This window comes from Podarcis pityusensis, assembly GCF_964106645.2.
Source record: "Podarcis pityusensis genome assembly, chromosome: 1".
NCBI lineage: Eukaryota > Metazoa > Chordata > Lepidosauria > Squamata > Lacertidae > Podarcis > Podarcis pityusensis.
In genome coordinates this window covers 133,570,428-133,586,203 of record NC_138028.1, presented here as the reverse complement: position 1 = coordinate 133,586,203, position 15,776 = coordinate 133,570,428, and the positions used below count along the sequence as shown (strand labels likewise).

General features: G+C 43.6%; 1 protein-coding gene across 1 annotated transcript in view; it reads left to right on the top strand.

Annotated features, from left to right (window-relative positions):
• The window catches only part of DRC11 (dynein regulatory complex subunit 11), an 82,334-nt gene extending 66,964 nt beyond the window's left edge, over positions 1 to 15,370 (top strand). Inside the window, exons 16-19 of the mRNA XM_081016677.1 lie at positions 7,469 to 7,555; positions 10,614 to 10,791; positions 12,681 to 12,919; positions 14,549 to 15,370. Of these exons, the coding sequence (XP_080872803.1) occupies positions 7,469 to 7,555; positions 10,614 to 10,791; positions 12,681 to 12,919; positions 14,549 to 14,689 (645 nt within the window). The 3' untranslated portion in view covers positions 14,690 to 15,370. The remainder of the gene's footprint in view (positions 1 to 7,468; positions 7,556 to 10,613; positions 10,792 to 12,680; positions 12,920 to 14,548) is intronic.
• The last annotated feature ends 406 nt before the right edge of the window (positions 15,371 to 15,776 follow it).

The following is a 15,776-nucleotide window of genomic DNA, read 5'->3' as shown; positions in this document are numbered from 1 at the left end:
GTCTGCGGACAAATGCCAGCTCCCATGGCCTATAGAGCAAGATGAGCGCCGCAACCCCAGAGTCGGTCACCCTTTACCTTTACCTCAGGTTACAGATGCTTCAGTTACAGACTCCGCTAACGCAGAAATAGTACCTCAGGTTAAGAACTTTGCTTCAGGATGAGAACAGAAATCATGCGGTGGCAGTGGGAGGCCCCATTAGCTAAAGTGGTGCTTCAGGTTAAGAACAGTTTCAGGTTAAGAACGGACCTCCAGAACGAATTAAGTTCTTAACCCGAGGTTAACCTGTGCGTCAGAAACAATGCACAGTCTCAATGAGATGGAAAATCTGTGATGGATGCTCCTACATACGAAAGAAATCATTAATATCCTACACATAGAAGAACAGCGTTTCAGGAATGAATGTCCTGGTATAGTCTTCTCCCTAACATATAGCTTTCAATGTTGTTGGTTATTTTTTGAAAAGAGGAACATCATGTCAGATGCAGGTGTACCACTTTAGTGATCGCTAGATGTCAGTGTCTGGCACCTAGTTGTTGGCATCCATCCGTCTCATTTGACTATTCTTGATTCCAGTTCTTGTGTGCAGCCAAGAACTGGAAGACTCGTTCTTGCAGTGCATAATCCAACTATGGCTCTCCCTCCCGCAGCAGACAGTGATGGCCACCAGCTTTGATGGCTTTCAAAGGGGATTAGACAAGTCCATGGAAAAGAGGACTATCAGTAGCTACTAGCCGTGATGGACGGCTTTGCTCTACTTTCACAGTCAGAGGCAGCCGTGCTTCTGAATACCAGTTGCTGGAAGTCACAGGAGGGGAGGGGGCTTCTTGTGCTCAGGTTCTCCTCTGTGTTTGGCCACTGTGAGAACAGGATGCTGGACTAGATTGGTTGTTAGCCTGATCCAGCAAGCTCTTCAGGAATGAATGTCCTGGCGTCTTTTAATTTTGTGACTGCTGTCACATTTGCAGTGATCATAGAGCCCAAGTCATTAAACTAATATGCTTCAAATGTAGAATATCTGAATATTTATTTTTATAATTTTTTTTGTAAATATTGTTCAAAGCTACAAGCTTTGTGAAAAAACAAGTAAGGAGGCTCACCTGGTGCCTTTGTTACGTAAGTCTAGGCGCCAGGCAAAAACATTCCTCTTCTCCCACCCCTTTGGCTATTTAAGCAGTCCTTTTAAATTGTGTGAGGAGGGTTTATACTTTGTTAACTATGTTGTGTAATTTTGTGTTTTTATATTGTAAACTGCCCTGTGAGCCTCGGATGAAGGGTGAGCAACCAACCCCTAAGCTGAACTGATAGGCTTTCTAAATAAAAATGATGGGCATGTGAAGCTCATGGAATTAGATGGGGGAAACAAGGAGGCCCAGAGCTTCGTCCTCAGCTCCGTGTTTGCATCAGGCGCCTCTGGTGGAAGAGGAGAGCTCTGTGGCAAAGCAAGGCAGAACTCACGCTGAGTGCAAGGCAGACTGAGGCAAGGCAAGCGCGAGAAGGGTCTGGGCTGATCTCAGGGCTCAGGCTGTTTTCTAGGAACACAGAGCTCCAATGTTGCATTAGCAAGGAACAAATGTGACCCCTGCCAGCCCTGTATAGCAGCCACAGCAGCATCTAATGGTTAGCACCACCTGTACTGAAAGGTGCTAAAGGGACTCAGCCCTCTCCAGCAGTCTCCTAGAGTGGCAGAGCAGGGGAGACTCTAGCCTCACAGGTCCTTCAGTAGAGTCCAAGGGTAGTAGATATGCTGGGTCCAGGGGTAACCCGGGAAACGCGGTCCAGGACCAGTCCAGAATCTGAAGGTTCTGCTAGGAGTCAGTCCGACAGGGTCAAGGCAGGACACGAGGCAGGAAACCAGGCAAGGACAGGTACAGGATCTCAGACAGGATCTAGCATACAGCAATGTTGCTCCCGCAACCTGGGGCGGGGTCCGACAGCCTTTTATCTTTGTCGGGGTAGCGGCCGGTCCTGATCCCCCAGCGACTCACCTCCCTGTTTCGCCCAAAGGCGAGCACTCCTCCTGCAAGTACTCAGGTCTCTCCTTCTCTCAGACCTTAGTCTCTGCAGCTCGGGAGACGTTGGTGGGTTACTAGACCCAGGGGCCGCCTCAATCCAACTGGTAGTGGAGCAGCTGTAAGTGATGGCCCAGCTGAAGGCAACGAGGTCATCCCCGCATCTGGAGCCAGGGCAGGCTCAGGCCCCTGACTCGGCCCAGCTGGTGTTTGTTGCAGGGGAACCTGTGCAGACTGGGACTGGCCCTAGACTTGGTACAGATGATGCCTGAGGCAAAGGATCCAGTGCAGACTGAGTCTCCTCTGGGTCCGAATTTGAGCCCAAGTCCCAAGCCATCACAGTAGAGCCACACCATCTGGGAGAGGGATGCTGGTCTCACAGGTGTGTCAGGTAACAGCGTTTCTGCTTGCCCCACCCCTTCCGAATTGGGAGTCCTCAGCTCCATCACCTGAAGAGGAATTGCATTCCTGGTTCCCCACAGAAACCTCTGCCCTCCCACCATTGCAGATTAGGACTTAAAATTGCCCAGAATTTGCTTTTGAAACTTTCCAAAGCAGTTAGTAGCAATACTGTGGCTGCTGTTCAAGAACTAATAGAATCATAGTATTGTAGAGTTTGAGGGGACCCTGGGGGTCACTGAGTCCACCTGTCAAGGTGGTGTCTCCCCTTCACATTAGCACCCCAGCACAGTCAGCTTGGTATTTACAGACTTTATTACATATGTACAAGAAACAGATGGGACGCGGGTGGCGCTGTGGGTAAAACCTCAGCGCCTAGGACTTGCCGATCGCATGGTCGGCGGTTCGAATCCCCGCGGCGGGGTGCGCTCCCGTTGCTCAGTCCCAGCGCCTGCCAACCTAGCAGTTCGAAAGCACCCCCGGGTGCAAGTAGATAAATAGGGACCGCTTACCAGCGGGAAGGTAAACGGCGTTTCCGTGTGCTGCGCTGGCTCGCCAGAGCAGCTTCGTCACGCTGGCCACGTGACCCGGAAGTGTCTGCGGACAGCGCTGGCTCCCGGCCTATAGAGTGAGATGAGCGCACAACCCTAGAGTCTGTCAAGACTGGCCCGTACGGGAAGGGGTACCTTTACCCTTTACCTTTACCTTACAAGAAACAGCTACAGTTCAGGATTATGCGTCCAAACCCATTGAGTCAGATTCGGGGAGTGGCTTCCTTTGATTCCCGCGCCAAACGTCTTTGACCCTTACATTTCATTTTCCTCCTTGCCTGTGCTGATTTGAAAGCTCCCTCCCTTCCAGAATCTGAGCTCCCTTCCCGAGCCTCTGGGCAGTTGAAGGGCTCTGCATTATCCCTGAGCCCCAGCTCTCCCTGGCTACTCTCCGCCCTCTCTTCCGCTTCCTCTGTCTCTGGGCGGTTGAATCCCCGAGCCCCTGCTCCGCCTCTTCTGTCACTTCCTCCTCCGAATTCTCCCTGACACCAACCCCCTGCAGTGCAGGAATCTCAGCTCTTCCAACCTCTGCTTAAAAACCACCAAGGAAGGAGAGTCCACCACCTCCAGGGAGGGACCATTCCACTGATGAACAGCTGTTACCATCAGAAATTCATCCCTGGAGTTTAGTCGGAATCTCCTTTCTTTTAACTTGAAGCCATTGGTTCAAGTCCTATCCTACCCCCCAGAGTAGGAGACAACAAGCTTGCTTTATCTTCCATGTGACTGCCCTTTAGGTATTTGAAGGTGACTATCATATCTCCTCTCAGTCTCCTCTTTTCCAAGCTAAACAGACCCTGCTCCTTCAACCATTCCTCATCAGGCTTGGTTTCCAGACCCTTGGTCCTCTTGGTCGCTGTCCTCTGCACGTGTTCCAGTTTGTCAGTATCCTTCCTAAATGGTGGCTCCCAGAACTGGACACCTTGGCTTTGTGGAACATGTTATGCAGTCTTTTAGCCAATGTGTGTTAACTTTTGTTGCAAATTTGCTTGTCATTCATTTATAATGAATACAACATTTGTACTAAAGTGTTAGTAATATGCAAATTTAAATTTAACAAGTGTGGTTACTCAGTTAACCAACTGATTAGCATATTGATTAAATGTAAATACATTTTACTGTTTGGTAACAAGAAAAAAAAACTAATTGTCTTTCTCTCCCTGGGTTTTGGGAGGGAGGCACTGACCTTCGGAGTTTGGGAAATTGACATATTACTTGTAATTCGCTGATTCTTCCAGAGAGATTGGGCACTGGAAGTTCTACACTGGGGTGTGCAAAATTATCACAGGTGATTATAATCATCTGTTTTTCAGCTGGCCATACCGGTTAACATACTAGCTAAATTTAATTTAAACAGAATTGTAGAAGGCACTCATTACTTCCCCAGTCAAAGGTAGTTTTATGTTATCTTGAGATGCAAGTACAGTTGGACCTTGGTTCTCAAACGCCCTGGTACTCCATGTTTTGGCTCCCAAATGCCGCAAACCCGGAAGTAAGTGTTCCGGTTTGTGAGCATTTTTCGGAAGCCAAACGCCCGACGTGGCTTCCAATTGAGTTTAGGAAGCTCCTGCAGCGAATCGGAAGCTGCGCCTTGGTTTTCGAACCGTTTCGGGAGTCGAATGGACTCCCGGAACGGATTAAGTTTGAGAACCAAGGTACCACTATATATTTACATAGGAATGACTTAGTTAATGTCACTATTTTATAAAAGCTGGGTAAACAAACAAGTATAGCATTTATATTGTGTTAGTGACCAGGCCAATGACATTGGAAAATAGGTATATATTATGCTGAAGTAAATGTAACAGATTACTAAGTATAAGTATCTTATTCGCATCAGGTAGAAAGGAACAGATCCATAGAATAAATCTTGAGTTAATATCACTTTATATCTATATAAGCAAATAATTAGACTTGCCTTTTAACTTCATGATAACTTGCAATCCTTTTGGTCTTTTCTGACCATGTATTTGTAATGTATCTGGTAGTAGTAGTAGAAAAATAATTTGAATAATTGCAAATATTATCAGTATTTGATGAATTAAGGTAAAGGTACCCCTGCCCTTTCAGGCCAGTCTTGCCAGACTCTAGGGTTGTGCGCTCATCTCACTCTATAGGCCGGGAGCCAGCGCTGTCCGCAGACACTTCTAGGTCACGTGGGCAGCGTGACAAGCTGCATCTGGCGAGCCAGCGCAGCACACGGAATGCCGTTTACCTTCCCGCTGGTAAGCGGTCCCTATTTATCTACTTGCACCCGGGGGTGCTTTCGAACTGCTAGGTGGGCAGGCGCTGGGACCGAAGGACGGGAGCGCTCCCTGCCACAGGGATTCGAACCGCCGACCATGCGATCAGCAAGTCCTAGGCGCTGAGGTTTTACCCACAGCGCCAGTCTGCCAAGTGAACACTTAAACTACAATACACCCAGATTTCTGAGTATAAATGTTATTCTTGTGAATATCGAGCAAAGCACGAGATAATTCTCTGCTTAAAAGCATGATTATATGGTTATTTGGTTTCTGAGTCTTTTTTTCGGCTGATATCGCTGGATGTGTAAAGTATTTCTGTGCAACCTTGAGTTTAAAAATATAACATTAAGAAATAGTCTTGAGGCTACAAATTGCTCACACATAATAGAAGCCTCAAACAGCTGTTTTTATTGCTACTTCTCTGTAATAGAAATAGACTGCAATCACAACATGAGAACAAGCAACAAAGGAATAAACTTCTGCTAAACAAGCATTAAAGGGCTGGTTTACAGAACACTTCCTGGAAACAAAGGCTGAACAGTTGAGAACAACAAGCTTCATCTGCCATGAAATGCTATCAGAGTCTTCACTTAAAGCAGTATTAGAAAGGTTAAGGAGCCATCTGCTGGTGGCTGCAACAAAATGAAGAGCAAAGCACTCTAATAAAATTTCAATTATAAATTAATTGCATAGTCCATTTAATTATACATAGATTCAAACTACTCATGGATAATTCAAATGAAGTACTTTCATTGGAACATACAGTCTGCTACATATCTGCCAACAATTTCAATTAGATACCAATGGATTGTGGGTGTCTCATTTGGTTAAAAAATACAGCAGAACAGCAGAATCTTGATCAGATCAAGACAACAGAATACCCCTGTTCTACACATAGGCTAATCTGCTCATTAATAGTTAATTCTTGTAAACTAGAAAATAGAGACCATCAGATAGATGATTTATCTGAGTTAATATAAAGTGGGAACACTCCCTGTTTTGCTTTAGGTTATTTAACAGCAAAACAAACAGTAATATTCTAGGATCTGCACCTGTCTATTTAACAATATTGATTATACTGTAGAAGCTTAATTGTACAGTGTGTTTAACTGATCAGCTCCTTAGAACAAATGTATTTAAAAAACAAAAATGCAGGAAGAGAAGGAAAAATAGGAATTCCAAAGTCACATAGTTTAAAAATCCATAATTTTAACTAGAATTATTTACAGAATAAATTGGTAGAATTATCAATGAATTTATTATGTACTGGCTAAAGGGTGCATTTTATAATGTTCTTGGGTTCAGCAGGGTAAAGGGGTGTTAGGGGATACATTGTGCTCCTTCTGGGGTAGTTTGTCCACCTTTTGCCCCACCCTCGGGAGCACTCACCTCTCACCTGGGGCTCCTGGAAGCTGTCAGCAGGCGACTGCAGCCACACCCCAGGAAATGCCTTTGACTGGCTGGCTAAACCAGGTGATGCATCTCAAACCCTCAATGAGTTAGGGGCTTCCACTACATGTGAAGACTGAGTGGACAAGGTCAAGAAGGCTGTTTCTGCACATTCTATAGAGGGAGCGAGGGGTAGATGGGGTTCATCAACCTGGGAAAGGAGCCCATCTAGGAGAAGGAAATCTCTGATCCTAAACCTCCCCTACCTTGGTGCGGGGCATCTTTGGGATAAGAAAAGGCTATGGCAGAAGTTTTTAACCTGCGTGCCTCAGCACCCTTGGGTGACTTAATGATTGGTCAGGGGCGTGGGGAGGGGCAGCTGCCCCCTCAATAAAAATCAGTAAAAATACAAAACTAACTGAGGTTCTGCCCCCCCTCCCAAACAAGAGGCCTGCCCTCCCCCAACAAAAATCCTGGCTATGCCCATGGTCAAGGTCCTCCTCTCCCCCCTCCTCCTTCCTCACATCAGCCATCCTTCATATCTGCAAATCTCTCTGTGTCTTTATCCCTCTCTCTCTGTCTCTTTCCCTGGCCCAGCCCGAGTCCTTCTCCTTTTCCTCTCTGCATTCCAGTCCCGTCCAGATTCCTTCTCTTCCTCCTCGGCAGCCAAAGGAGCCCCATTTGAAAGTCGTTCCCTTGGCTGTGACTCCTTTGACTGAAGTCAATGAGGGAGATACTGCATGGTCTGGGAAGGCACAAAGAAGCTCCCATCCCTGGAACATGGCGCTGGGTCAAGATGCAGAACTCTCGTCTTCACTTAGCCTGACTGGTATATTGTAGTGTTATGACATGAAACTCTTTCACCTCTCAGGTCGCCAAACAGCTACAACCATCAGTCATATGGATTGGAGACGCGGAGAAAACTTTCTACAAGAAGGTGCCTAAAGCTGAAAAGGAGGTAAATCCAGTTTTCCATACTATAGTAGCAGAATCACAGGTTCACAAACAAAAGGTAGCATTTCACAGCATCACAAGACTGAGTGGCTAGCCTTCGTTTTTCCTTTGAAAAACAGACTGCCTCATCCTCCACTGGTTGGTCACGAAACATATGCTAATTTCTGGCTTATACAGAATTCTTCACTGGGCCCTATGGAAATGGAAAAACCAAATCATTTTAAAAGGCAAAAAGGAGAGGCGAGTTTAAAAGTAAAGGTAATGGTGACTTTATGGAGAACATTGAAACCAAATTTTCAGTTTTGTATTGATGTTAGAATCTGAATTTTTTACTTTTTAGAAATCAGTTACATATAAGACGCTCAAATGTGAGTCTTGAACAAGCACAGATGTATCAAGCTTCAGATCTTGAAACTCTTATCTACTCATTAATATGTCTTAATTACTTTCTATTCATCATTTGTTTTCATGATAAAATGAAAACAGCAAATTTGCCTATTAGTGAAATATTAGTTGAAAAGAAGCTTTAATCCTGCAGATGTTACCCCTTGATTTTAGTTCTCAATTTGGTTGTTTCTAGGTGTAACTGCAGAGACATATGAGATAAGCTTTTCAAAAATTGCATGTAAATGTTGAACCTGGCTTTGAGGTGACTGATGCCCTCTACTGGTTAAAGTTGGCATAAACAGCTTGCCACACTGATCTCATGGAGTAAAGCTGCATGTGTTATTGGGCCAATGTTCTTCCACAAACTCTTTCATGTACTCTTATAGCAACAGAAAGTACTCCATTAAATGTTTTGTATCTCATACCCTAACATGAAAGAGTCCATTAATCTCAAACTGTTCCACATAAACACTTAAACTGTGACCAAGCGTTGATTTTGTACCCTTTGTGTGTAAACGTTTGAAGGTTCATAGAAGGCAGTCAAGTCAAAATGAAGCACATTGATTTCAAAGGGAGAATTTAACAAATGATTAAATCTCAGCCATCAATATTAGTGAACACAATAAGTGTTTAGAGTTGGCTGTTAAAGCTGGTTAAAGCTAAGAGTCCATTCAGTGGTGGCCGTGTTACATGCAAGAATAGCCTGCCTAGTCCAGCATCCTGTGCTCACAGTGGCCAAACAGGGAGCAGAACATGAGCCCCCCACTCTCTCCCCTCCCCTGGTTTCCACCAACGGGTTTTCGGAAGCATGGCTGGCTCAAACCGTGGAAGTAGAGCAGGGGTATCCAGGCTCGTAGCCATCGATGGCCCTCTCCCCCAAGGACTTGTCCTATCCTCCTTTAAAGTCATCCAAGGGCATTTTGATCAGACATACAGGAATAGCTTCTTCTTCCTGTTTTCAGAAGCTTCAGAGTGCTGATTGACTGGTTCTTACCCACTTCCTCTTCTCCTTTCCATGGCAGTTAATTCAATTTGAAATATTGAAAAGGGGGGATTAATTAGTTGAATGAATGTACATATAGCACTGTAAGAGATGAAGATGGGCGAAACATCATTCTGTACCTTATGAGATGCTGCTCTAATGAGGCCCCTAACTTTGGGTAGGGTTTTCTGGCGTATGGGGGCTGCTGCTTGAAGGGGGAACCTTTCAAGTCCCCTGAATGTGAATGGAGCAACCCTTACTCCAGTCCCAATCCAGAATACCAAAGCACCACCCAATTAATTACTAGTATATCTATCAAATTTAGTTGCAGCATTTACAAACTTGTAATTAATTTAAACCAAAAACTAGCTTCAGAGTTGTGCTTTGTAAATAACCATTTCTTTAGCATGGACAGGAGGACCATGGTAAAGATTAGTGCTATACTTTGACTCCTGGGTTCTAGCCTTGAAATCTTGTTACACAAGACTTCTCCCTATCTAAGCCAAGTTTTCCACAGATACAGCAGAGATCAAGTATATTCTTTTGTGGATTGAGTATTTTTTATTCCTAAGTATGCCACAGTATTTTAACTTAATAGTTACATGTGGGTCCCACTTAGCGAACACAATGTTTTTCCTGGAAATCATTCATTGGGTGAGTGTTCACATAACGAGTCCACAATTTCCATTATTTCCTATTGAAATATTTCCAATCCGGGATTTGTCTGATCTCTTCCCTGCCCCGCTCTCTTAATGATTTCTTCCTGAAATGGCTTCAGCCAATCCACAAAAGAGAGATAAAGGGGGGGGGGAATGTCTGAGCTCCCTGATTTATCCGATTTTTCCTCCTCTTTGATTCGTCTGATCTGCCCCACCCTTTGATTTCTGCCTGAAAATGGCTGTTGCTGGCCAGCAAAGCACAAAAAAAGGAAGTAAGGAATTCATCTGTTTGGATAAGTGAATCTATGGGGCATATAGTGGGTTTTGGGCATAATTCTCTTAAGTGAGGATAAGTGAATTTTCAGATAGTGAGTGTGCAGATAGCAGGACCTGTGTGTTATTGGTATGGGAATAATTCCATAACTTAAAAAGTGTTATCTGTTTACACACTCTTTCTTGTGTATATTAATAGCTTTGTTCCAAAGTGTGATCCATCAGGAAATAGGCTGCTGGAGTAGCAGCATATATTTTACTGTAACATTGGAACATCACAATAATGATGTAAGAACATTACTTTGATACTGTCGCTAGATCAGTGCAGCTCAGCAGATATATAAACAGAATGTCTAGGAATTATTCCAAGAATATTAACCTGAGTTTTAGCAAGCGTCTCAAGGCAGAGTTTTTAATTTGTAAATTCAACAAGGGTGGGTCTGAACCTGTAAATGAGCCTAAGCAAGAAAAGGAAGGACAGAATCACCATGACAAATCCTATCAAATATGTCACATATTTGTTCTATGAAGATTGAACAGGCTACCCAAAAAAGCTTTTGGTTTACTGTAATCAAAGCAAGTCCTGCCAAATAGAATTGACTATTCCTGCAAATATATGAGAAGTCTAATACTAAGTTATGCCTTCATAATCATAAAATCAAGTGAGTTTGTTCTAAAATCGTATATTGGTCCAAATAAAAGTTTCACGTATGATACCTACTCCTATCTAACATTTCACTTACTTGTATTTGATCTGGAAGTTGGAGCCCAGACGACTGAAAAAGCAACTTCCTAAAATTTTGAAAACCCTGAAAATTGAAGACAGAGTATTGATAGTAGGAACCAGTAAGCGTCCCTTTGATGCAGACCTCAAACCCTTTTGCAGAGTTTACAAGAAAATCATTCTGGTTCCAAGGCCAGACTACGCATCAAGATTTGGCAAGTATCTGAAAACGTGATGAATGTGCTGTTTACATAAAGCTAATTTATGCAAACATGCTCAAAACATTTGTAAAGTGCATTATATTAAATAGGCTGTCAGAAATGTATTCTAGACAAAGTTGTCTGCAGCGTGTGTGGTGCCCACAAGAGTTTCTCTGGGTTTGAAATGTGTCCATGGGCACAAAATGATTGGTGGCCCCTGGACTACACATTGTAACATGTCCCCCTCCAAAAAACACCATCAGGAGTAGCAGACTATACAGTAGTTGGCTGCACAGTAAAAGTCAACCATTGGCTTGTTTCACTAAATCAAAGTTAAGATGAGGTGCAGTTTGTTTGTGTTCAGATGTAGCAAGTCACCACCATTAATTGAAACAGAAGTGAAAGTTTCTGATCTCCAGAGGAGACAAGGAGAGAGGGAGCATGCAAACCCGGAGGCCCTAAACCAGTGTTTCTGAAAGTGGGCAATACCGTCCCCTGGGAGGCGCTGGAACGATCCAGGAGGGCGGCAGGAGCCTCGGATGCAATGGGGGGAATTGGATAATAATAACGGGGTGGTGGAAGCGTAAAGAAAGGAGAAAATTTTGAAAAACTGTTTCATCTGTTGTGTAATGACACTTCCTGCCAGTGGGGTGCTGTTGCGGGATGAGATGCCTCCCCTGAATCTGGCACTTGTTCTCAAGGCAAGAGGTTTTCCTGGGTTTGGGTGAACCCTTTTCGTCTTCACTCAGCCTGGGAAGTGGATCATAGCTTGCCTGACTATTTGGCAGACAGGCTGCAACACCAAACCTGCCCTGCCCCTGGGGTGAATTGGACTGAGCACAGGGGGGCAATGAGTTGTGTTTTTGTTTAAGGGGTCCATAAGCCAAATAAGAGGGACGTGGGTGGCGCTGTGGGCTAAACCACTGAGCCTAGGGCTTGTCGATCAGAAGGTCGGCGGTTCGAATCCCCGCGACGGGGTGAGCTCCCGTTGCTCGGTCCCTGCTCCTGCCAACCTAGCAGTTCAAAAGCACGTCAAAGTCAAGTAGATAAATAGGTACCGCTCCGGCAGGAAGGTAAACAGCGTTTCCGTGTGCTGCTCTGGTTTGCCAGAAGCGGCTTAGTCATGACCTGGCTCCCTCAGCCAGTAAAGCGAGATGAGCGCCGCAACCCCAGAGTCGTCCGTGACTGGACCTAAAGTTCAGGGGTACCTTTACCTTTTCAAGCCAAATAAATTTGGGAACCTCTGTCCTAAACCATTCTTTATGGTACGTGCAAAGTAGGCCAAGGTTTATATTTTTTTACAGAGGGAAGGTTCTTTGTGCAGCATTTGCATAGTGCTGCTAAGACTGATCACTCTCATACTGATGATTTGCCCTGGGATCTTAGTCTAATATGGAGAAATGGGTAGCCAAATTTTCTCCAGGGTTTTAGGGGTGATATAACCACAATTTATAGAACAGTACTGTAGAGTTGCCACATAGTTGGTCGCCTTCATTTTAAAAGCAAGCAACTGAAATAAGCACAGTCAGAGCAGATTCCTGCAGCCATATGACCTTTGCTGAAGCAATTGTACTTTTACCTTTGGGGAGAGTTTTGCAGGATGAGCCAGTCCTGGGAATGATTTTGCACACAGAGACAAAGCTTATTACATTCTGTATCAGTTTTTTAAAAAAATATTGCATCAGGATATGTGGAACCACAATTTTGAGATTAATTGTAGTGTCCATTCAGAGTCTTCTGAAGAACGTCAGCATGGGATACCAGACATTCTCGTTGTTTCTTAAATTAGTAGACATGCAGTCAGATGCTTAAACTGATTGTTGTGTTGCTAGAGCTGCTACTGCTACACAAGCAGGTTTCTGAACATTCAGGTCATAACCTGATTGTCTTTTATTATTGGACAGTTTTATGGAAACACGTCATTGAACAGAATGGAGGGGTATTCTCCAAAAATCTGAACATCAGCTGCCTGGCACAGGTTTCTGATGGTTACACTCAGGGACACATAGTCAAAGCAGTTCAATCCGTCTTAACTGAACGACGCCTGATGCAGCTGAACAAGAAGCCACTGACTGCTGCTGAATTCCTGGTGTGCCTAGCCAGGCAGGATCCAGTTTACAAGGAGGAGGAAGAAACATACAAGGTAGTGCTTGCCTGGTGATAATCCTTTTTGCCTTAATTAAACAGAAAAACAGAGTTTTGCACAGCACTTTCAAGAGTATGGTTTGCCCCCGGGGTCTCAACATATATTTGGAGGTGTGTGTTAACATCCTGATTTCCCTTCACCTCCACAGATTTGGCATGATGCCGGCATGCTGTGTGTGTTGCATGCAGCGCAGATATGCCTGATAACCTGTGATCTTTTGACCATCCTGATCTAGAGGGATAAAGACTCCGCAGCATCTTGCGCACCTGCCTTGCAATCGGTTCTCACACATTCCATGTAGATACTACATTCCCCTACTGAGGTGAACTAGAGTGGTACAGTGGGGTCAATCCTGATGTCCCACTGCATCCTGTACACAATATATGAATGAGCCTTTTACCGTGTTTTACATACTGTATAAGCCACCAGAAAGTCTTCCAGCAAAGGGCAGGAAACAAATTTTAAAAATAAATGAAGGAAATACAATAATGTGGAATGCAAGCTGATATTCTCTACCAACCATATTGAGAAAATGATGAGAGGGCAAAATCTGTTGGTGCAAGAAAATGTTTTGTTGACTAATTGGTTATACAACTGTCCCGTATTTACAAAGAGTTAAATATCCCACTGAAGATGACCAACATGCACTGAAACCAACTATCTAGCTTCTAGCCTATGTCTCATCAGTACATGTAGAAACATCATAGTTTTTATTCTTCTATCACGTTTATATTTAAGCTTTCTTCCAGCAACCTCTGATTCTCCTGAGTCCAGTCCACAGTCACATTTCAAATGAATATTTCTTCTATGGAATCAGGCACCCCACTTTAGAATAACAGGAGTACTTTCTATTATTACTGTACAAAACATGACATGCCTTACATGACATGCCTATAGTAAGAGTGCCAGTCCACAATGAGAAATATCCGTTATCCCAAGTTTGTTGAGATGAATACCCAATGAATTCATTCTGTCAAGAAAGAGACCCATCTCAAAAGCAGCCATTTCCTACTTCTTGGGATACCGGCAGTGTTTTAAGGCCAAAGAATTCCCATATACTGTAGTATTTGAAAACCAAGTGTTGCAAAATGATTTTAAAATTTTCTATCACCTAATTGTAATCATTGCCCGCTTGCATCTACTTCATTTTTGTAAAAAACGAAAACAGTATTAAAATTCCTAGCTGACATTCCTTGTTTAATTTTTGTAAAAAAAAGAGAAAGAAAGAAAATCAGGAAACAGTTAATGATTTCCCCGCTCACTGAAATCAGATAACCCAACTCACTCATCTTGCGACATTGCCAAATTTCAAAGAACAGAATTTTCAACTACAGTTATATACCCTGGGAAATAGGGTTGATCACAGAGATTGTAATGCTATCATAACTATAGCAACTTAAGTACCACAGCTATGTATTCATGTTAATGAGCCACTTCAAGCAGATGATTGCTACTGTTCTCGTTATAATAGCGTTCTCAGGAGATCTAAAGACTGTGATGCCGCTTCTACATGAGCCACCCACAATTAGGGTTCTTATCAGAAAAGGACTACAGCGGGCAGGAAAATACATGTTACTTGCATACTTTCAAGCTTCTAAAAAAAATTATTTCCGTCTGATTCTGTAGGCTTGGTATGCAAGGACTCCTTTGGGGAAAGCTCGAATCAAGTCGCTGACCGTGAATGAAGATACCGGAAAGGGGAAAGGGAAGGGGAAAGACAAGGGGAAAGGGAAAGAGAAGAAGAAGAAAGGGAAGAAGAAGAAGTAGGAGCAGTTGCTTGCTACTCAACACAGCTGATAGCATTGTTACCTATTGAATGGATGGGGGGGGGGGGAGTCTTCCTTTGAAATCACAGTTCCCTGCTTGATATCCCAGAACAGCCTATATCTAAAAATGTATTGAACAAGGCATCAGTGTGACGCTCAAATCCTTTAAGGTAAACTAGTGACCACTGAACTTTACTATTGCTACCTAGACTATTTCGTATAAACTCAGATAGGATAGATTCTTAGAAATGTATTATTAAATTTATGGTAATCTGCCTAAAAATGTAATTGCATATTTAGACGCTCGTTTTTTATCATTCCTCCTCCTTCACGCTTCCCCCGTTGAAGGTGCAGCTTAAACACACGCAAAGGAATCTCCTTGGGGCTCCACAAAGCCCCATTTCTCACTTTCCACCTTCTTCATCAGCCCACAAAGAGCTGAGCAGTGAATGGGGAGTCCCAGAACTTGAAGAACTTGTCAGTGTAGAGAGAGGGAGGCACACAAATTCCCATTCCTTGGGCATGGAAGTTGGGGCAGGTAGGAACTCAACTGAGCATTATGGGGATGCTTCTCTGTGTTATAGGTCATATATGTTTATGCCTGACAAAACTTTTTTAGCCTCTGTATGTATCTGTAGTCTTGATGTATTCTACTTTTCAATAAAATGTTCAGAGCTCAAAAGGTTATTTTCTATTTTAATTTAACTTCCATTTCAAAACATGGTATCCAAACCACTGAACATAGATGATGATTATTTTTAAAATTACAGGGGCCTGCCTGGGTATCAGGTTCCACAGATTCCAGAACCAATGAGTCCAAATTTCAGAAACGTTTGGATTGGCTGGAGTTCATAATCTACAAAGCAAATGACTAGATGCACATGCAGTTTTCAATAATATCAAAAGATGCAGCCAGTTCAAAATGTGACACTATGTATAACTTACTGGGGGGGACGGGACACAGTGGTTTCATTTTAACTGCACAAACAAATTCAAGATGAATGCTAGTTGCAAATCAGAATGAACACTCGATAAAGACCAGAACCGTCTGTGTAAGCTTTGCAGAAGCAGATCGGGATGGATGCTCA